At 33.7% G+C, this 18,921-nt stretch overlaps 1 protein-coding gene across 1 annotated transcript; it reads left to right on the top strand.

Annotated features, from left to right (window-relative positions):
- The first annotated feature begins 140 nt into the window (after positions 1-140).
- Positions 141-18,763, top strand: LOC124356545. Its single transcript, XM_046807612.1, has 4 exons — positions 141-378; positions 15,093-15,132; positions 17,971-18,041; positions 18,182-18,763. The coding sequence occupies exons 1-4, from the start codon at positions 313-315 to the stop codon at positions 18,761-18,763; spliced, it is 759 nt and encodes a 252-aa protein (XP_046663568.1). The 5' UTR covers positions 141-312.
- Positions 18,764-18,921: the final 158 nt, after the last annotated feature.

Raw genomic sequence — 18,921 nt, 5'->3', positions numbered from 1 at the left:
AGGCTTGTACTAGTATGTAGATTATTTATTTTACCTTTTTAATATTGGCTAACAAAATTCCAATTGTGCACATAAATAATATTTTTTATATTCCAAGTGTTTTCTGAACTAAAAAAAAAATGTACATGTTTGTTTCAATATTAAGAAAATTGTGTAGTGAAAAATTAGTAAATATCGTGCTTTGTTTTACAGGATTACATTGCAGTTGAAGAGAAGAATGCTAAATATCTTCCCCATTCTGCTGGGAGGTATGCATCCAAACGATTGTACAAGGCACAATGCCCAATCGTGGAGCACCTAACCAACTCCCTGATGATGCATGGTCGTAATAACACCAACAAACTCATAGCTGTCAGAATCCACTTATTTACAGGAGAGGTCAGTTTTCCTTTTATTGTCTACTGGGTTTTTAAGGATAAATATACAAGGGCTGTTAAAAAAATATCGTAAGTTTTTTTTTCGAAAATTATTTACTCCTCAATCTTAATGTGTTGTGGTAACGTTCCTCCCAATTTTCTTGAAGCACTTAAAAAAGTCATTTTATGTGATCTTGTTCAGTTTCTCCTTCGATGCCGTCTTTATATCATCAAATTGTAACTTAGCGGTGTCCTTGCCTGTGGCTCTTCAGTTTCGGGAACAAGAAAACTCACATGGGGCCAGATGTGGCGAATACGGTGGCTGCGGCATCAACAATGTGTGAGTCAAGTAACGATGTGTGAGCAGCGGCGTTATCGTGGTGCAAAAGCCAATTTTTGTTCTTCCATAAATCTGGGCGTTTCTGGTAGATTGCTTCATGCAAATTGCGCATAACTTGCAGATATTATTCCTTATTGACAGTTCTATCCTGTGGCAAGAACTCATGATGCACCACACCCCTGAAATAAAAAAAAGCTATGAGCTAAACTTTCACATTGCACCAAACATGGTACTCTTTTTAGGTCTTGGCTCTTGCGGCAGCTTTGACTGGAATGATTGAGCTTTGTTTTCAATGTCATAACCATAAACCTACGATTTATCACTGGTTATGACCCTCTTGATCATTGTGGTCAGAGTCCAACAGCTCATTAGCAATGGTAATGCGCTGCTGTTTCTTGATCAATTTTGGTACGAATTTCACGGAGCTCATTTCATGCCCAAATCATTGGTAAAAATTGAATGGCACAAGCCAATTAATATATTCAGGTACTCTGCAACTTCTCTAATGGTGATTCGACGATTAGCCAATACTATTTTCTTCACTTCATCAATGTTTTTCTGTTCTAGACGTGCTTGGGTGTCCGGCACCCTGTTCACCAGACACATCTTTTTGGCCTTCTGAGAAGATTTTTTACCACCAATAAATGTTGCTACGGTCCAAGGTAGCTTCTCCATAAGGCACATTCAATATTCTGAATGCATCCGTGCACTTAATTTGATACAGATACACAAAATTTGATACAGATTATTCCATTTTTTTTAATAGGCACAAATCGAAGATGAGCCACGGACACTTGCTAGCAAATCAGCTGTCAACAATTAACTGAACATTCAAAATGGCTGAACTTGTTGGCATTTCAGAGACATGTTTATCAACATAACACCACAAAAAAAAACGAATTTATACAACGTGTGGAAATGAAAAAGTCACAATATGTTTTGAAAAGGTCTTGTATAGTTAACAAACAAGTTATAGGATAAATGGACGTGTGACAATATTTTATTAAACCCATTGCGTGCTGACCAACATTCTGTCCAGACATCTGCTATAGTTTAGATTATTGGTTTATAAAGTATTCATCTTCATTGAAATTCTACTATTCGATAGTCACATACTTGTATTTGAATGAAACTTCTACTTTGTTCTATATCTAAAGATAATTAAAACTACCAAATTTGGAATTTTTATCCCACTTAGTTTTCCAGTTATGGCACTTAAAAGTTTTTACGTTTTTCATTTTCTGCACTCTGGATAGCGCCAAACAAAACATGACATAGAAAATAAAATAATTTATCATTTACTCATTTGACATTCAATATTTATGAAATTTTAATGGTAGAAAATATTATAAAAAATTAAGTTTTAGATTTTTTTGTTTAGTTTTAAAAAAGCAAAAATATTTAACGCTAAATTAAGGAAATAAGAATTAAGAAATATTTTTTTTCCTAAATTATCTGCATGGTATGGGCTTAATTTGGTAAAACAATTATTCTGTGTATTTTGTTCCTTCTGTATTGCAAGTTTCAATATATTTTTTACAAGTGATGTGAGGTTTTCTCAATCCCAATTAATACCAATAGTTTTTAAATGAAAGGTTTGCTATTACTAAATTTCAATATTTATTTGGGAAGTAGGTTTTTAATAAGAAACTATTGTGTAATAATTGTTCATATTTTTTTTATTTTAATCAGAAAAACACAATATATAATATTTAATAAGAAGCAATTCTACATTTTGTAATATATATGTTAATATGTTCACTTAGAAATTTTGATTGAATATAGTATGTAAGTTGAAATTTATCATTCATGTTATATTCAAGTTTAAAAATAGACAAGCAGATAGTTTGTCTCAACAGGCAGCAAGTTGCTACTGGACATTTCCATGTCTTGACAGGCTGCAGTAAAGCCGCGTTTACACCGGAATTGGCAACTAAAAACTGCCAACTCCGATTGCGACGCTAGTTGCCGATGGAAGTTTTCAATTTGCAACCATGAACTTTTTATACCATGTTTGCTTAATATTTACTGCAACATATAACAAAAAAATTAGACAGTATATAGAATGTCGAGTGCGGAATAGGTTGTGCTTGCTGCGGCAGCGTGTGTTGTTCTAGGTAAATTGAGAAGACGGAGAAGATTTTGGGTTCAACCTTCATTGCAGGCAAGAGCATGGTATAGTGGCAGCGATCTATTGAATGACTTAAATAGAGACAATACAGATCTTTTGACAGGAGAATTGAGATGCAATGGCAGTATAAAAAACTTTATAAGAATGTCGAGCAACGATTTTGAATGTTTAATTGTTGGTATTGGACACATAATTAGCAAAAAGAATACTTAACTACAGGAAAAAAATTCCAGTGTGTGAAAGGTTATCTATAACTTTGCGATTTTTGGCAACTGGCGAATTTTACAAGCATCAGTTATTTGTTTAAAGTTTCAAAAAGTGCGATATCTCTCTTTGTGCCAGATGTTTGTGAGGCTTTGATATGTTTCCTGAAGGATAACATATAGGTGAGTAAATGTTAAATACCTATCGACCATAGGTGGGATAGGTGGGAGGGGTAGCGGGGTTAGTTGCAGACTCAAGTCGCCGCTCAATTTGGCACTGCAACTCGTATTGCCGAACGAGGTTGGCAACCGTCTTTGATCTTTACCGACTTCAATCGGAAAACCAAATTTTGGTTGCCATCACGTAAAATCGATTTGCAACTACAGTTGGCAATGCGAGTTGTAGTTGTTTTAAGGTGTTTGACTAAAAATTGCCAATAAAAGTCTGCAATCATCGGTTGCCAACTCCGGTGTAAACGCGGCTTTACTCTGTACTCTGACTGTTGATTTGAGTCAGTCTATTGCTAGTGCTCCTTGATTAAACATTGTTATAAGTGGTGTTTAGCTTCCTTTAGTGTATGGGTGAATTTATTTATGTTTATTTATGTGAATTTAACGTAACTCGAATTTAAATAGACAAAGATAATTAGTTTTTAAATTACATTTTCAGTTAGTTTGTTTGGTAAAATGTTTCTACTCAATTGCTTACATTTTTGTTTTTTTCGTAATCCAATTATGAAGAAGAACAACTTAACTTGCTTTTAAATAATGTTTGATTTAATATGGACAGTAAGGGTAGTATAGGGTTATTAAAAATGACAGAATGCCACAAAACCACTTATGTCACAAAAAGGGGTTGGAAAATGTGTGTGATCTGTCTAAAGAAGAGTTTGACTTGATTAAGATAAGAAGTGAATTAGATAGTAAAGAAATAATAAACATGTTTTCATCATAAAAGTTTACTATTTACAGAGTATGAATTCCTACAAAAGGCGTGTTGTGACCCATATAAAAATCACAAGAAACTCATTCAAAATAGTTTAAGAGTAATACATATATAGCAGAGTGAGACCTGTGTCACAAAAGGTCTAAAAAAGAAATCTAAGGAACAGTTATGTACTAATTGCTATAAAACTATATTCTCAACCAATTAACTGTGAAGAAGAATCACAAGATGATGATGATGATTTTATGATGTCAACTGAAACTGAAACTCAATTACAAAAAGAAAAGGCTATTGATTCTTTAAATGCTTCTTTGACGGTTGTAGGGTGTTCACCTTTCAAATTAGATGCATTGAATGAAAACTCCAAAATTGGTTATGCTCAAAATTAACTAGAAAAACTACATACAAATGAAAATGAGACAGTTTTAGATGTTGTAGTGCAATCAAAAGTACTTAATTTCCAACAAAATAATGAGCAAAAAGCAGCAGAAATGGACTTACTTGTTGAGAACATAAAAAGTGAACTGACCAAACTTTCGACAAAGAAGAAAATACAACTATTGACAATTCCTGCATCACTGAATTGGTCAAGAACAAACATCAAAGATACTTTTGAAGTGCCTGATTCTTCTGCGAGACAAGCAAAAAATAGTATAAAGAAAAAGGGTTTTTGGCAGAACCTGAAGCAAGGAAAGGAAAGAAACTAAGTCCCGAGGTTGTTGAGTTAGTTGTCAATTTCTATCAGATTGATGAGCATTCGAGAGTTTTACATGGTATGAAAGTTGTAGTAAGTTTGGGGAAAAAACAATATGATAAGAAAAGATTAATTTTAAGTAATCTGAATGAAATGTTTGCAAACTTTAAATGGGAATATCCTGAAATAAAAATAGAGTTCTGTAAGTTTTGTACGCTTCACCCCAAATGGTGTGTTCTGGCTGGTGCCAGTGGAAATCACTCTATAGTCAATAGTCAAAAGTTCTTTATTTACAACAGTATAAAGAAGTGTAATGGCATCAAAATTTACAATGAATTAAAATCTTCAGGTCTCTTGCTTTATAATGTACTGTTTACAGAGTCAAAAAATTCTGTCATGGTGTAAAAGGGTCTCTCCACGAGCCAGTCTTGAAGGCTTTTCTTGATTTTTCTACTCATTCCCTCCAAGATTTTTCAGGTTGAGAGGTAGGGTGTTGAAGATTTTTCTTTCCATTCAGGATGGTTTCCTGCTGTACCGTGTGGTATGGTGTCCAGGAAGGAGGTAGTCAGTTGCTCTCCGGGTGTTGTGGGAGTGAGTATGCTTAGCTCTTGGTAACTCCATTTCAACTGTCTGGACAACTACAGAGTAGATGTACAGTGCTCTATCTGTGTATGTACTATCCATCAAAATGTAATACTTTTAATACATGCAGCACAACTAGAAGAGAGTTACAAAGATCTACAAAAACAGGTTTTGTGTAAAAATTCAAATCAAAACTATGTTTAGGCGATTTGAAAAATGTCCATCTAAACAAAATCCGACCACATTCTTACAAACCAAGTTTGAAAACTATGAAAAAGATGATAGAATAGATTACAAGCAATGGGTTGCTACAGATCGGACACATATGGTAACACAAACATCAACTATTGATGAATTTGTTGATGAACTGATGTCCAAAGTAGAAAAGTTAATCCCTCTTTCTTAAATTGCCAAAAGCCAGTCAAGCTACTTTAAAAGCCTTAAAGATGCTTGTGAGTCAAATATAACAATCATATCAATGGATTTTAGTGAAAATTTCTCATTTATGATTCAAGATGTCCAGGGTTACCACTGGACCGTCCTGTACTGTTCATCCAGCAATCAACAATTTGTGTATTGACCAGGAAAAAATAGTCTCATCCCACTGTATAATTTCCGATGTCGAATCATGATGTTTGTCAAGGAAAATTGTCCTGCAGATGTTAATTGTGACAGTGATGGTTGTGCAGGGCAGTACAAGAACAAATAAACTTCATGAACCTTTCACTTCATAAAAAAGACTTCAAAATTAAAGTGCAATGGTCTTCCTTCGCTTCAAGCCATGGCAAAACAGAATGCGACGGTATTGGAGGAACTTTTAAACGGTTGGCGCGAAAAGAAAGTCATCAAAGGCTTCTTGACAATCAAATACTGACTGCAACTACCTATTTCAAGTTGTGAATTCAAAATTGCCAAAATCAATTTTCACTTCGTCTCAAAAGACTAAGTAGATCAGACTCGTTGCAAATTCGAAAAACACTTTGAAGATCTATATACCCTTCCAGGTACTAGAAGTTTTCACAACTACAGACCCCTCTACTGTTTTGGAACTATAGCAGCAAGGCGAGTCAGTTGTGAGAAAACCTAAGTCTAACATTCAACTTGAGAAGAGGATTAACTTTAAATTTTAAAGAAGAAGATCTATATCCTTCTTGCTTCATTGCTTGTACATATGACAATCTCTGGTACTATGGAATAATAACAAATGTTGCCAAAGAAAATGGAGATATAACAGTAAAGATTCTTCACCCAGCAGAACCATCCCCTTCTTTTTACTGACCCACACGAGATGAGTTTTCGGTATACTTAATTTTTACGTAAATATTAAGTTTATATTTCAATACTAAACAAATAACTCATATCTGAACTCAATTATTTTTAATTCACATTGGTTACTGTTAAATATACCTTTCCAAATATTAAAGTGCCGTTTATATTTTTCCTTTAAAACCTATAGCTATTCATTGTTATTGAAAGAACCTTACATCGCTTGTAATTAGTATATTGAAACTTGCAATACACTTAAGAAATAGAAGGAACAAAATATACAGAATAATTATGTTACTAAATTAAAGCCCATATTATACGGGTAATAAAGAAAAAAAAGGTTTCTTGACTACTCATTCCTTTTTGAGATATTGAATTTAACGTTAAACCATGTTTGCATTTTTAAACTAAAAAAAATTAATATTTTATAATATTTTAAGTTAAACTTAGACTGTTGAGGTAATTTTTTTTCAAATTCCTTAGTACGCAAGGAATCTACCTTGAAAAATTTCATAAAGATTGAGTGTCAAATGAGGAAATGAGAAATTCTTTTCTTTTTTATGTCATGTTTTGTTTGGTGCTATCCAGAGTGCGGTAATTAAAAAAAAGAAAAACTTTAAAGTGCCATAACTGGAAAACTAAGTGAGATAAAAATTCCAAATTTAGTAGTTTTACTTATCTTTACATATAGAATAAAGCTACCAAGTTTCATACAAATCTGAGATAGTGGGTGAAAAAATTATTATTCCTGGTTGAATCTTTTTATAAATTTCAGTTGAGTTTTAAAAAGGTTTAGGATTACATTGTTTTTTTTTTTACACAGTATACACTATTTTCAAAACTAATTGTTCTCTAGTGTTTATGTCTAAAATGTATATTTACTAACATACACGGTTGCATAATAACAAATTCTTCGGATAACCTCAATGTTGTAAATTACAAAAAAGTAGAAATGTTATGCGGTTAAGTGTAAAATAATTATTCTAAAAGCTTTAGGTAATTAATTGTACACCATAAATGGACAGAAATTAATTGGTTTTATTGTAATTTCTTTCAATATTGAAATTTTTCATTATTCTACGTTGCACTATTGAGGCGAGTAAATTGTTGCATATTGTAGGACAAAAATTTTGTAGGACAAAGTTTTCTGGGTATAAATCATAATTCTAATCAGAAATTATTCTTGTGATTTTTTCTAAAAAATGCTTTTTAACTAAGATTGGATTTTTTTGAAAAATAAATGCGTGCGTATAGTGTTGATAGTTTAGAATATACTTCCCAAGGGAATATTGATATATATGGTCAATACAATATATGATCAATAGGGGCACTAAAATCAAGATGTTTTGCCGATTTACTTTTATAAAAATGATTATGGTATTACTATCATTTATGACATTTTATTGATTTTAGGTTATGATTTGTAACGTACATATAAAGTTTAAACTTTTTTAATGACAATGATTTTTTTAAAGACTACACAGTATTGTTCTTCAGTGTTTTTGGGGAAAATGTACATTTATTGAAATACAAGGTTGCTGAATACTATATTCTTTGGAAAACCTCCAGAATAAAAAATCAAGTACTAATAGAAATGTTATGTTGGTAAGTGTGAATAACTAACTGCTGTTGATAATTTAGGGAATTTAATTGGATCCCATAAGTGTAGAGATATTAATTGTTTTCACAGTAATTTATAAAAATATTGAGATTTTCCTACATTGTACTGAGGTAAGGAAAATATTGCATATTGTAGGACAAAACTGTTGTTCTGGAAATAAAACACAAACAAAAATTAACTATTTAATCTAAACAGAAATTATTCTTGGGATTTATTTTATTAGGAAAATTAAATTTCAACTAAGATAGGAGGGTCTTTCGGAAAATAAATGCGCAACTATAGTGACAATAGCCTATCCATACGTACAAAATTGGAAAATGGAAATTATTTTATTTGGTAATGAAAAAGAAGGTAAAAGAAAGATTTTTGCATTTTTTAATTCATGTAATGCATAAAAATAAATTTATATTACATGTTGCAAGTTATTGGATGATTTTTCTAAATATACTATTTTAGCTATAAATTATTCTGTTGTGTTTTTGAAATACATGCATTTTTTTGAGATACATGTTTTATGTAACTACCAGTTAGCTTCTGTATTTGTCAGAACAAGGGTATTCACAAAGTAGCGTGCACATTCTGAATTCTGTTGGTAATGAAACAGGAATAAAAAAGTAGATGTTTTGTATTTTTTTAAATTCATATAATGCATGAAAGTAAATTAATTTGACACAAGTTATTGGATAATTTTCCGAAATATCCGATTTTATCTTTAATTATTCTGTTGTGTTTATGGAATAAATGTATTTTTAATTTTTCTCAAAGTTTTTTTAATTGTCGCAATGAGATGTAGAGATGTATTGAATTTTTAAAGCTAATGGTTTTATAGTAAACAATATTTATAGTTCTTATTCATGATTAGTTAATATAATGTAATAAATACTTTGAGTGTTTGGTAAATAACATTTTATTTTAACTTGAAGTGCATAATTTATTACTTTAATACTTATTTATTTACTTTATTACATTTGGTTTTTTGTTTCTTTTATTTATTTCTTTATTTTAACATAAATATACCGATTATGTACAACTGAAATTGAAAGCTATAAATTACCACGCCAGAGAGAAGAAATAGTGTAATGTACAGTGTTAGTTTGTGAAGTCATGTTCATAATAATATTTGAAAAGTACAGTGCCTTAATTTAATGTCTTAATCACAATGATATATAAAAATTGTTACCTTATTTTTGGTTATCCATTTGATATACAATTTTAAATTATATATTTGGTGAATTAATAGTAGTTGCATACAAGACCACTATCACCGTTTTCAAATATATTGATAGAATTTTGCACATGACTATATATAATAGCTCATTAAATAGCACATACAAACACACATAAACGGATATCTCTTCACCGTTGTTTTACATTGATTATTTTTCAATTTATTGTTTTAAACATTATTTCCATTTATTTTCTTATTTTCTTTCTAAATGCACAGATGATTATTCCTCCTTTTTGCTTTGCAGTAGTTATGTTCTTTTTTCCGGGGGTCTCGTATATTGTGCTGCAACTGTAACAACATACAACATCTTATTGATTACTTAATGCATACATGCAATAGCAACTACCTTCTGAGACCGTAAGACGAATGTTAATGGTGGTGAAATAAGGCGTACATGAGTAGAAAATTACTGTCAAGGACAACTGATCAATGTTATTGATGAAATGGGCATACATTAATAGCAATTGCTCTTTTGAGGCGTTTGGGCTAAAATTATTATTGAAATAGGGTGTGTACGCAAGAGCCAACTAGCTTCTCAGGCGTCCACCATGATGAACAGGGAACAGAGCGGCAGCGTACAAAATAGTGCCGGGAATGTATAAAGAGATTCACATATATACAGTATAGAAATACAATTACATAATATACTCACGTTTGGCTAATTTCACTTTGTTTTTGTATGTACATTAATAAAATAATGAACTACCTATTTCAATGTTTGCAGCATTACATTTTTCATTCAAAGACTACTATAGCCTACTCAGGGCACTGTTTATATTAACATTTATTCAACTGTACAAAAGGTGTGTTGTGAATGTAATGTTTAACGTTACCTTTACCATTATATACATAACCATGTTAATAAGTTTCCATTGTACATTCTTGAATTACATGTGCAGCCCTTTTATATGGTACCACCAACTGTATAAAAAGTTTTCCCTTATGTAAAAACAAGCACAGTCACATTAACATTAGTAATTATAATTCAGTTCAACTTTAATTCACATTTCGTACCTTATGTACTTAATTTTTATAACTTTAACAACACCAAATATATTATAAAATAACATCGCTCTGCCTGCTAACCTAAAACACAAAGTAGAAGGTGTTTCTTTCCCTCCAAGAGATCATCTATTGTGTGTCTGTGCAGCAAGACATTTCAGCAGCCTTGACATTACGCTTCATGGCTGTTGTTAATATTAAGGGGGGTCGGCATGTCCTATCTTCCCTATGTAAAATACCATATCTTTAGGTACACATATCTCAATAACTAATAAAGATATCCAGTTAATTCTTTTTTTGTTGTGTTCCCCACACCTTAATCTTTAATTAGAGCGATGTTGGTTTTTATTTCTCAAAATGTTTTCCCAAAAAAATCTTTTTTTTAATTAGTCATTAAATATTTGCGGATGTTATTTGTATATTTTTTTAATGACAAATTTAAAAATAGGAATATCATAAAACCCATGTCTTAAAACAAAGATATAAGTGTGGGGAACACAACAAAAAAAGAATTAACTGGATATCTTTAGTAGTTTTTGATATATGTGTACCTAAATGTAAAAAAATCTACTTTTCGGAAAACGCCAAAAAACCAACTTTATTATGAAAAACGGAAAAAAAACCTACCTTAGTGCATGCCTGCTCCATAGGAAGGGTTGTCAGGGTCTTCCATATCTTCATAAACATCTTCTAACCTCTTATTGGCAATGCTGAGCTGTTTACGGCACCGTTTTTCAATTTCTTGCATAGCTTTATCCGATTTTTTTTATCCGCACCTTGTCAAGCTCCTTCATGACACGGATGCAGTTTGACCAGGATTGATTCCAAGTTTGTGTAAAATTTTACACTTTATAATATTACCACGGTTGTAAGTAGCTATTGCTTCACACACTCCTAGTTCCAAGGTATTCTTCATTACAAAAACTGCTTTAGGAACCCGAGACCAGATGACACTGTTCAGGGATTTCGCTAGGATTCTGCGTGCCCCCGTGCAGACACTTACGCAGCAGATGCTCTTGAGAGAGATCCCTGAAAATAGGCTTTATTTTCATCCATAACAATTGGAGGCAGATGGGTGTGGTCCTTATGATTGTATGGTTTTTTCCTCAGCTATAGCTTTCTTGAATTTGCACCATGTATCAGGTCCATTGGGGCATAGTGCATGAGCAGGTTCAGCGTTAGATGAAACAAGATGAAAGTAAGTCGCCAGACTGCTGCTTTCATTTTCTGCAAACTATCTGTATTCCTCATAATTGCCAGACCATAATATGTCTGTATTTCATCTATAAGAGAATTAGTCAAGCGACCACGGCCTCCTATCTTTTTACCATCGGAAAGATCTTTTTTCCCTATTTTAGTCTTTAGAGTTCGGAGCCTGGTGCCCATACGTTTTTCTAACATGAGCTATACACTCTAACTTTTCTGTTACATACTCTGGGCCATAAGGGGCTTCCTTTTGAATGGTTGGGAATGCATCACTGTCGCGCCGTCACCTAAGTAATATCTGTATTTGATACCCCTAGTAGCCTCTGATTTCCTGAACATGTCAACAACACCGGCCACCTCCATTCCACCACTTGTCCGGCATAGTTAGCAGGCACAATTACCTTCATGTTGTTGATTTAGTCTGTTTTTGCACCTACAAAATCTGCTAAATACCCTAACATCTACTACTTTCCCGGTATTTAGCGCGGCAATAGCAGTAATAACACCGTTGTGTGAGACATGGCCGCGACGCTGCCAGGTTCCGTCAAAAATACCAGTTATATTCATATCGCCATCATTTTCAACCACAGCTTTCTGTGGCTGCTTGTTTCATTTCTTCTTCACAAATTTCTTTTGCTGTTGCTGCAAGGGTTTTTGTTGTATACCTTGAAAGAAGGAGGCTTTGGTAAGTTCATAACTGAACAAAATGTCTTCGCTGCCTGCTCCCCCCCTTCCCAATACAGCGAAAAGCATAAACTGCTCGAACATTTACTTCTGATCTACGGTTTCCTAATTTTTCACTGTTACTAGATGATACAGAAAATCCACACTCATTACACTTTATTTCAATTGTCCACAGATAGGCCTACTCTGTTTTACTTGTTTGAAGTGAAAGTGAACCATTGCATTGAGAGCAAACCGCTATGTCTAAAAAGCAACTTCTCAAAACTCAGCAAGTTTACAATATCATTACTACAAATTGTTACTCATACTTATGTATTGCTCATACTCATCTAAACTACTAACTAACTTTTTCCCCTGATGTGCTCCTGTTTATTTAGATTACAATCATCACTTGGTCCAGGAGTAGGCGTAAGTTCAGTGACATTGGAGCTAACACTAGGCCTAGCAGAAGTATCACCACCACTTCCATTGTTTGTCTTCCAAGCTGGTACCCCCACTGAATAAACTTTTACGTTTTTTAAATGTCTTACTAGGTACGCGAGGCATTTCGAATAAAAATATAAACTACAACCACTTTCAATAACTTTGGTAACTAAATTTCACCATTGAAGCATAAACAATGTCACACTTACAAACAAAAATAACCACCATGTCAGACAAACAATAAACAGAACATCTGACTGACACAACAAAGTGTATCACGTGATGAAGTGTTGCCAAAGCTATAATAACAAAAAAAAATAACAGTTTTAGAGTGAGTTACTATATTGAAGCCAGTCGGCGTGGTGGAGCCACGAAAAAACTACGGTGCATACTGTAATAAAATGTCTCATAAAAAAATAAATATAATAATAATAACAGTAATTTTGGTATCAAATTAAAGCTAAAAAGTAGAGGAATTTAGATAGCTAAAAATCTAAAAAATCGATAATTTTGACGAAAATTCGTTCCGACCCCCCTTAAAGTAGCCTGTAAATATATATATATATATATATATATATATATATATATATATATATATTCACTTCGGGTGTACAATGCAGAATTGCTCATTTATAACAATTATTGGACTTCTTAGTATAAATTTCCTTTAATATTTCGGCTTTGCCGTTTTCAAAAAGGTATAATAAAAGGTATAAAACAAAAATAACACAGCAAACAAAATTTACACAAGTAAATAAATAAACATTTGCATAAATAAATAAATAAACAGAAAATTTTTGAACATGTGATTAACACCAAAGAGAAATATCATGAACAGAGAAAGAATTTAGAAAAAGAATTTAGAAAAAATAATAACAAAAACAATTGATCATTTCATCTTTTATTCAGACCAAAGGGTACTTTTGATTTTAATATTAACTGATGTGCCTGTTCTAAATTTTCTAAGTAAATTTTGTTTCCATCTTCTGGTACTTTGCAAATACCTTTCAATGAATAACATTGTTCAAAATTTTGTTGGTGGCCTAATGCGTGTTGTGAAACCAATTTTTCATCCTGTTTTTTAGACGAACAACGATGATTATTCATTCTTATGTGCAATGGATTTGTTGTCAATCCAACATAATCCATTGCACAATTTTTACATTTTAATTGATAAATTACATTTTTACTTTTGCAATTAATTTCTCCTCTAATAGAGTAGGTAAGTTTTCTTTGTTTTACTGCTGGTAAAAAAATTTGACGATTGTATAATTTTGCAAGTATTACATCGTTTGTCTTTACAGGGTGGACACTTAAAACTTTTCTTCTTTTCTGAATTTATAACAATTTATTGGACTTCTTAGTATAAATTTCCTTTAATATTTCGGCTTTGCCGTTTTCAAAAAGGTATAATAAAAGGTATAAAACAAAAATAACACAGCAAACAAAATTTACACAAGTAAATAAATAAACATTTGCATAAATAAATAAATAAACAGAAATTTTTGAACATGTGATTAACACCAAAGAGAAATATCATGAACAGAGAAAGAATTTAGAAAAAGAATTTAGAAAAAATAATAACAAAAACAATTGATCATTTCATCTTTTATTCAGACCAAAGGGTACTTTTGATTTTAATATTAACTGATGTGCCTGTTCTAAATTTTCTAAGTAAATTTTGTTTCCATCTTCTGGTACTTTGCAAATACCTTTCAATGAATAACATTGTTCAAAATTTTGTTGGTGGCCTAATGCGTGTTGTGAAACCAATTTTTCATCCTGTTTTTTAGACGAACAACGATAAATTATTCATTCTTATGTGCAATGGATTTGTTGTCAATCCAACATAATCCATTGCACAATTTTTACATGTTAATTGATAAATTACATTTTTACTTTTGCAATTAATTTCTCCTCTAATAGAGTAGGTAAGTTTTCTTTGTTTTACTGCTGGTAAAAAAATTTGACGATTGTATAATTTTGCAAGTATTACATCGTTTGTCTTTACAGGGTGGACACTTAAAACTTTTCTTCTTTTCTGAATTTTGAATGTCAGTAGGTGGCAATTTATATATGTATATATATAATGGTTATTGTAAATAATTTTATTTTAATATTTGACATGTACAGCATTATATTATGATTATTATGTCTTCATTCTAGCAAATTTCAAACGTCTTTTACATTTTTGTACTGCACAGTTGAAAAGTATTCAAACAATATACATGTAATAAATTATTAAAATGAATTTAGTATTGTTTGATGTAAAAAAAAGGAAAAGAAAGTAATTTGTTTGTTGCAAAGATTTCATTTTTCTGGAGAAACAGTTGCTATCAGGATTGTTGACTTGAAATGTCTTACGTTACAAATGATGTAAAAGCATTTCATATATTGTTTTCTATTTCAGTTTGGTGCCGTTGGGGACACCAACAATTTTGTACCGTCAAGTAAGTAATTTTTCATTAGAAATTATAACTTATTTAAATTTGGAACGAAATTTCGTCTACATTGTAAACAGCGTTTTGATACTACAAGTTTCAATTAATAATGTATTTATACAACGTTAAATGAATAATAATAATGTACATGGGGAATTCCTTTATAATATGGTTAAAAGTAAATGTAACGGTCTATTTATATAATTTAACATACTAATTGAATTTATTTGTTCTATTTAACACATTCACTGCGGATGACAAAATTACTGGTGGCAGAAAATGCGGGATTTTTTTTTTTTTTTTACTTACCCAAAATGGAGTCAGGATAGCCGAAAGGGTTGTCCAAGGTATCCCGGAAGCTTCGTTGGCCGGAACGGTTGACGTCATGTCCGTGCCGAGTTTGCTCGTCATCCGCACCGGGTGCCGGTCACCGTGTTGTATGTGCTCGCTGCGCACTAGGTTTCGGCACAAACACTCGCGAATTACACGTATATAGTACATGAATGACACGTAGATAGTACATCAATTACACGTATATATTACATACTAGTTTGAAAAATATACAACATCAAAAACAGTTAACACTCCCCCCTCTCAGAGTAAAAATTAGAAAAAAACTATATACATCCCCACCCACCGCCAAAGTCTAAAAACTACTTATTTGCCCTCGTGATACTTATCAAAGCAACCGAGTTCACACAGAGCTGGTTCGTCAGGGCACACTGCACAATAGTATACTGTTTCCTTACGCTTGCCTTCTTGGTAGCAAACGCGGCACCTCCGGGTAACTGACTTGCCGTTTCCTTTGCGCTTCATTGATTTGGAGAGACGATGCATGCTGTTGCGAGTCGGTGTGATGAGCAGTGGGGCTTCCTTTGGAGGGAGCAGGTCTTCAAGTACACGAACTCGGAAGTCATACAGGGACAGCCTATCTGAGTTGTACATGTTGTACAGATAAAAAGAATTTACAACAACAACCTGGAGAAAGTGCACAAAAATTTTCTTGTGCCATCGCAGGGTCTTGCGCTCACAGGGGTAATACGATACCATTTGGTCCAAGCGGTCAGTCCCCTTCATGTAAGAGTTGTAGTACATGATTGGTTTTGGCAGCGTTCGTTTTTGGTTTCTCCGGTTGGTGGTTTGGACCATCTCGTTGTCATATTGTGTGGAGATGTAGGTCACCGTCCGCTTATCCCTCCATTTTCCAATCATGACACTTTGGGCATAGTTTGCTATCGTTTCACCTTTGCCCAATGCCTTTGCCTTCACCGCTGGAGGTGTATGGAGTCTGTCGATGCGTAGGGTGCCGGTAGTGTAGGTTGAATGACGTAAAAGTTTGGATGATAAGACAAAACTATTATAAAAATTATCCATGAACAGGGAATGGCCTTTCCCCAGGAAGTCCCTCATCAGCTTCATGACGACTTTGACGGTATGACCTTTGCCACTACAAGAGTCATGACTCCCCGTGTAAACATGGAAGCGCAGCATGAGTCCCTCGGGTTCATTCAGGGAATAAATTTTGATCCCATATTTGTGGCGCTTGCCCTTTAAGTACTGGCGGAAGACCAGTCTGCCACGCCACAGTACCATCTCTTCGTCGATTGTCAGTTCACGGTCGGGATAATAGATCTGTCGCATCTTATTGTTGAAATATTCAACAATATTTTGAATTTTAAAAGACCGGTTGTTAGCAGGTTCAGGGTGATCAGGGGTATCAACTCTTGAATAATGCAGACATCTCAAAATGCCAAGAAATCGATCTCGAGACATGTACTCCTTGAACATAGGAAAGTTCAACAACCGATGAGTTTTCCAATAATCGTTCAATCGATTCAATCTGACGTTGCCAGTCAACAGTAGAAGGCCTAACAATGTTCTTAGTTCGGCCAACACTAAGTCCTTCCATTTGGTTATGCGAGACGCGGGAGTAGTGGTGGGGCCACAAAATAGTTCCAGGGCATACAAGTTGGTTTGTCTAATAATATTCTCTAAAAACACGGTGTCAAGAAGGAGATTGAACCAGTCAATTGGTTTATTGTCACCTGGAATGGGAACGAGCAAGCCAGGTTGACCAGTAAACGGCAGGTCACGTAAACCAGCCATGTCGCTGGCCGTGTCAGCCCACTGGGGGTGGGGGATGCCGCCTTCACCGTCGCTAGAACTGTTCGAACTCGACTCATTGTCTTCATCAGATGAAAAATTATCGTCAATAACATTATCGTCTTCCTCCATTATGAGTACATACACTTACACAGTCAACAGACACTATAATCCACTCACACAATATCGCAAAGCATACACAACAAACGAAAATGGCGAACCGGGGACGAATCACACCAACTGACTCACCGAAACTGGCACACCTCGCTATGAGTGTTACAGCCTTCCCAGGCAACTGCTCAGCTCACACTGGGGCAATATGAAAGCAGCTGCTGTATGACGAGTTCGCTCGTCCACCGCCAGGCGCGCCAGGTTCGCATGACGAGCATGCTCGTCACCCGCAGTGGATGTGTTAATGAATTTAAAAATACTTTACTAGCAATAATATTGTTTTGACAATAATGGAAAAAAAAATTTTTTTTTGAACCAACTGAAAAACCAAAATTTCTTTTTGTTTTCGGACTAACGTTGTTATGGATCAGCATTTTATAGTGTGTGTTACATTATCACTGAAATTAAACATATTTAATTTTCATGTTAAATGTAGAATATTATAACCATTTCAGTATTTATATACTTTCGTACACGGTATTGAATTTCAAACATTGTACTAATTGTATCAAATACATTGTTTCATGTGATAATGCTGCACTTTTTGTTAAATTTTGACAATTTCATTTACAGCAACGTCATTGTCACCACTGGCCTTTCCAGTGAGTGTTCCCTCCCTTTGGTTACGTGTTCCACTTCCCAACGTAAGTTGAAATAAAAGTATTTCTTTGTAATAAATGAATTCAAGTGTGTTACCTATATTTACGAAATGATTTCAGACAACTAATATTTTTTATTATGAAATGATGAATGTACGTATACTCAAAAGAATTCTCTTTTTTAGATGGGGAAGTGGAAACCTTCCTACAAGGTTGTCTCAAAGCGAGTCCTCTTGGTGACGGACAGCCATGGGAGGGAGCTGCACCATCTCCTGGAGAGGTCCAGCGACTATGCAGTGACGGCAATTGTGTCCCCCAACGGCACTATGAACTATATTGCTGAGAATGCACTTCTGTACCAACAACATTACGATGAAGTGATAGTGATGGCTGGGACTAATGACATCGATGACAAAGGTTGTATCAATAATGACTTTTTTGATGGACTAGGCAAGTTGATCAAATTATCAAAACTGAACAATGTTAGTATCATCAACTTGCCTAGGAGGAGAGATTGTGTTTCGCCTGCCGTGCATCGTGCACGTGCAAGCCTGAATGCAACTTTAAAAAACATCAAGTGTGCCAATTTCATTGACATTTCCCATTTTAAAAGAGACTTTTTTACATGTCATGGCTTGCACATGAACATGCACGGCAAGCATGAACTTGCTGCCGTCATTTTAAATTGTATTGGTGACAAATCTGAAAAAAAAATTTTGTTCACTTTTCACGAACAAGTGAGGCGCATTAGACGCCCAAAAAACTAAATTCTGTTGGTAGAGTGTTGTCATTTACTCGTGGATTTAGTGATTGATTGTCATTTTCCATGGTTTTAAATTCCAATTACTTTTTCCAATTATAATTGTAATTAATTTAAATTAAAATGATGCCTCAAAATCGACGCGTACAGTTGCCCGATTGTAGG

Source organism: Homalodisca vitripennis, chromosome 1 (assembly GCF_021130785.1).
Source record: "Homalodisca vitripennis isolate AUS2020 chromosome 1, UT_GWSS_2.1, whole genome shotgun sequence".
Classification (NCBI taxonomy): domain Eukaryota; kingdom Metazoa; phylum Arthropoda; class Insecta; order Hemiptera; family Cicadellidae; genus Homalodisca; species Homalodisca vitripennis.
This window is presented reverse-complemented; position numbering and strand designations above follow the sequence as displayed.

What these genes read in the sequence shown, in the direction of transcription:
- LOC124356545 (XM_046807612.1), top strand. Translation starts at nt 313, where the DNA reads ATGATGCATGGTCGTAATAACACCAACAAACTCATAGCTGTCAGAATC. An exon ending in TCCACTTATTTACAGGAGAG is followed by an intron (nt 379 to 15,092) that starts GTCAGTTTTCCT and finishes TTTCTATTTCAG; the next exon opens with TTTGGTGCCGTTGGGGACAC. An exon ending in TACGTGTTCCACTTCCCAAC is followed by an intron (nt 18,042 to 18,181) that starts GTAAGTTGAAAT and finishes TCTCTTTTTTAG; the next exon opens with ATGGGGAAGTGGAAACCTTC.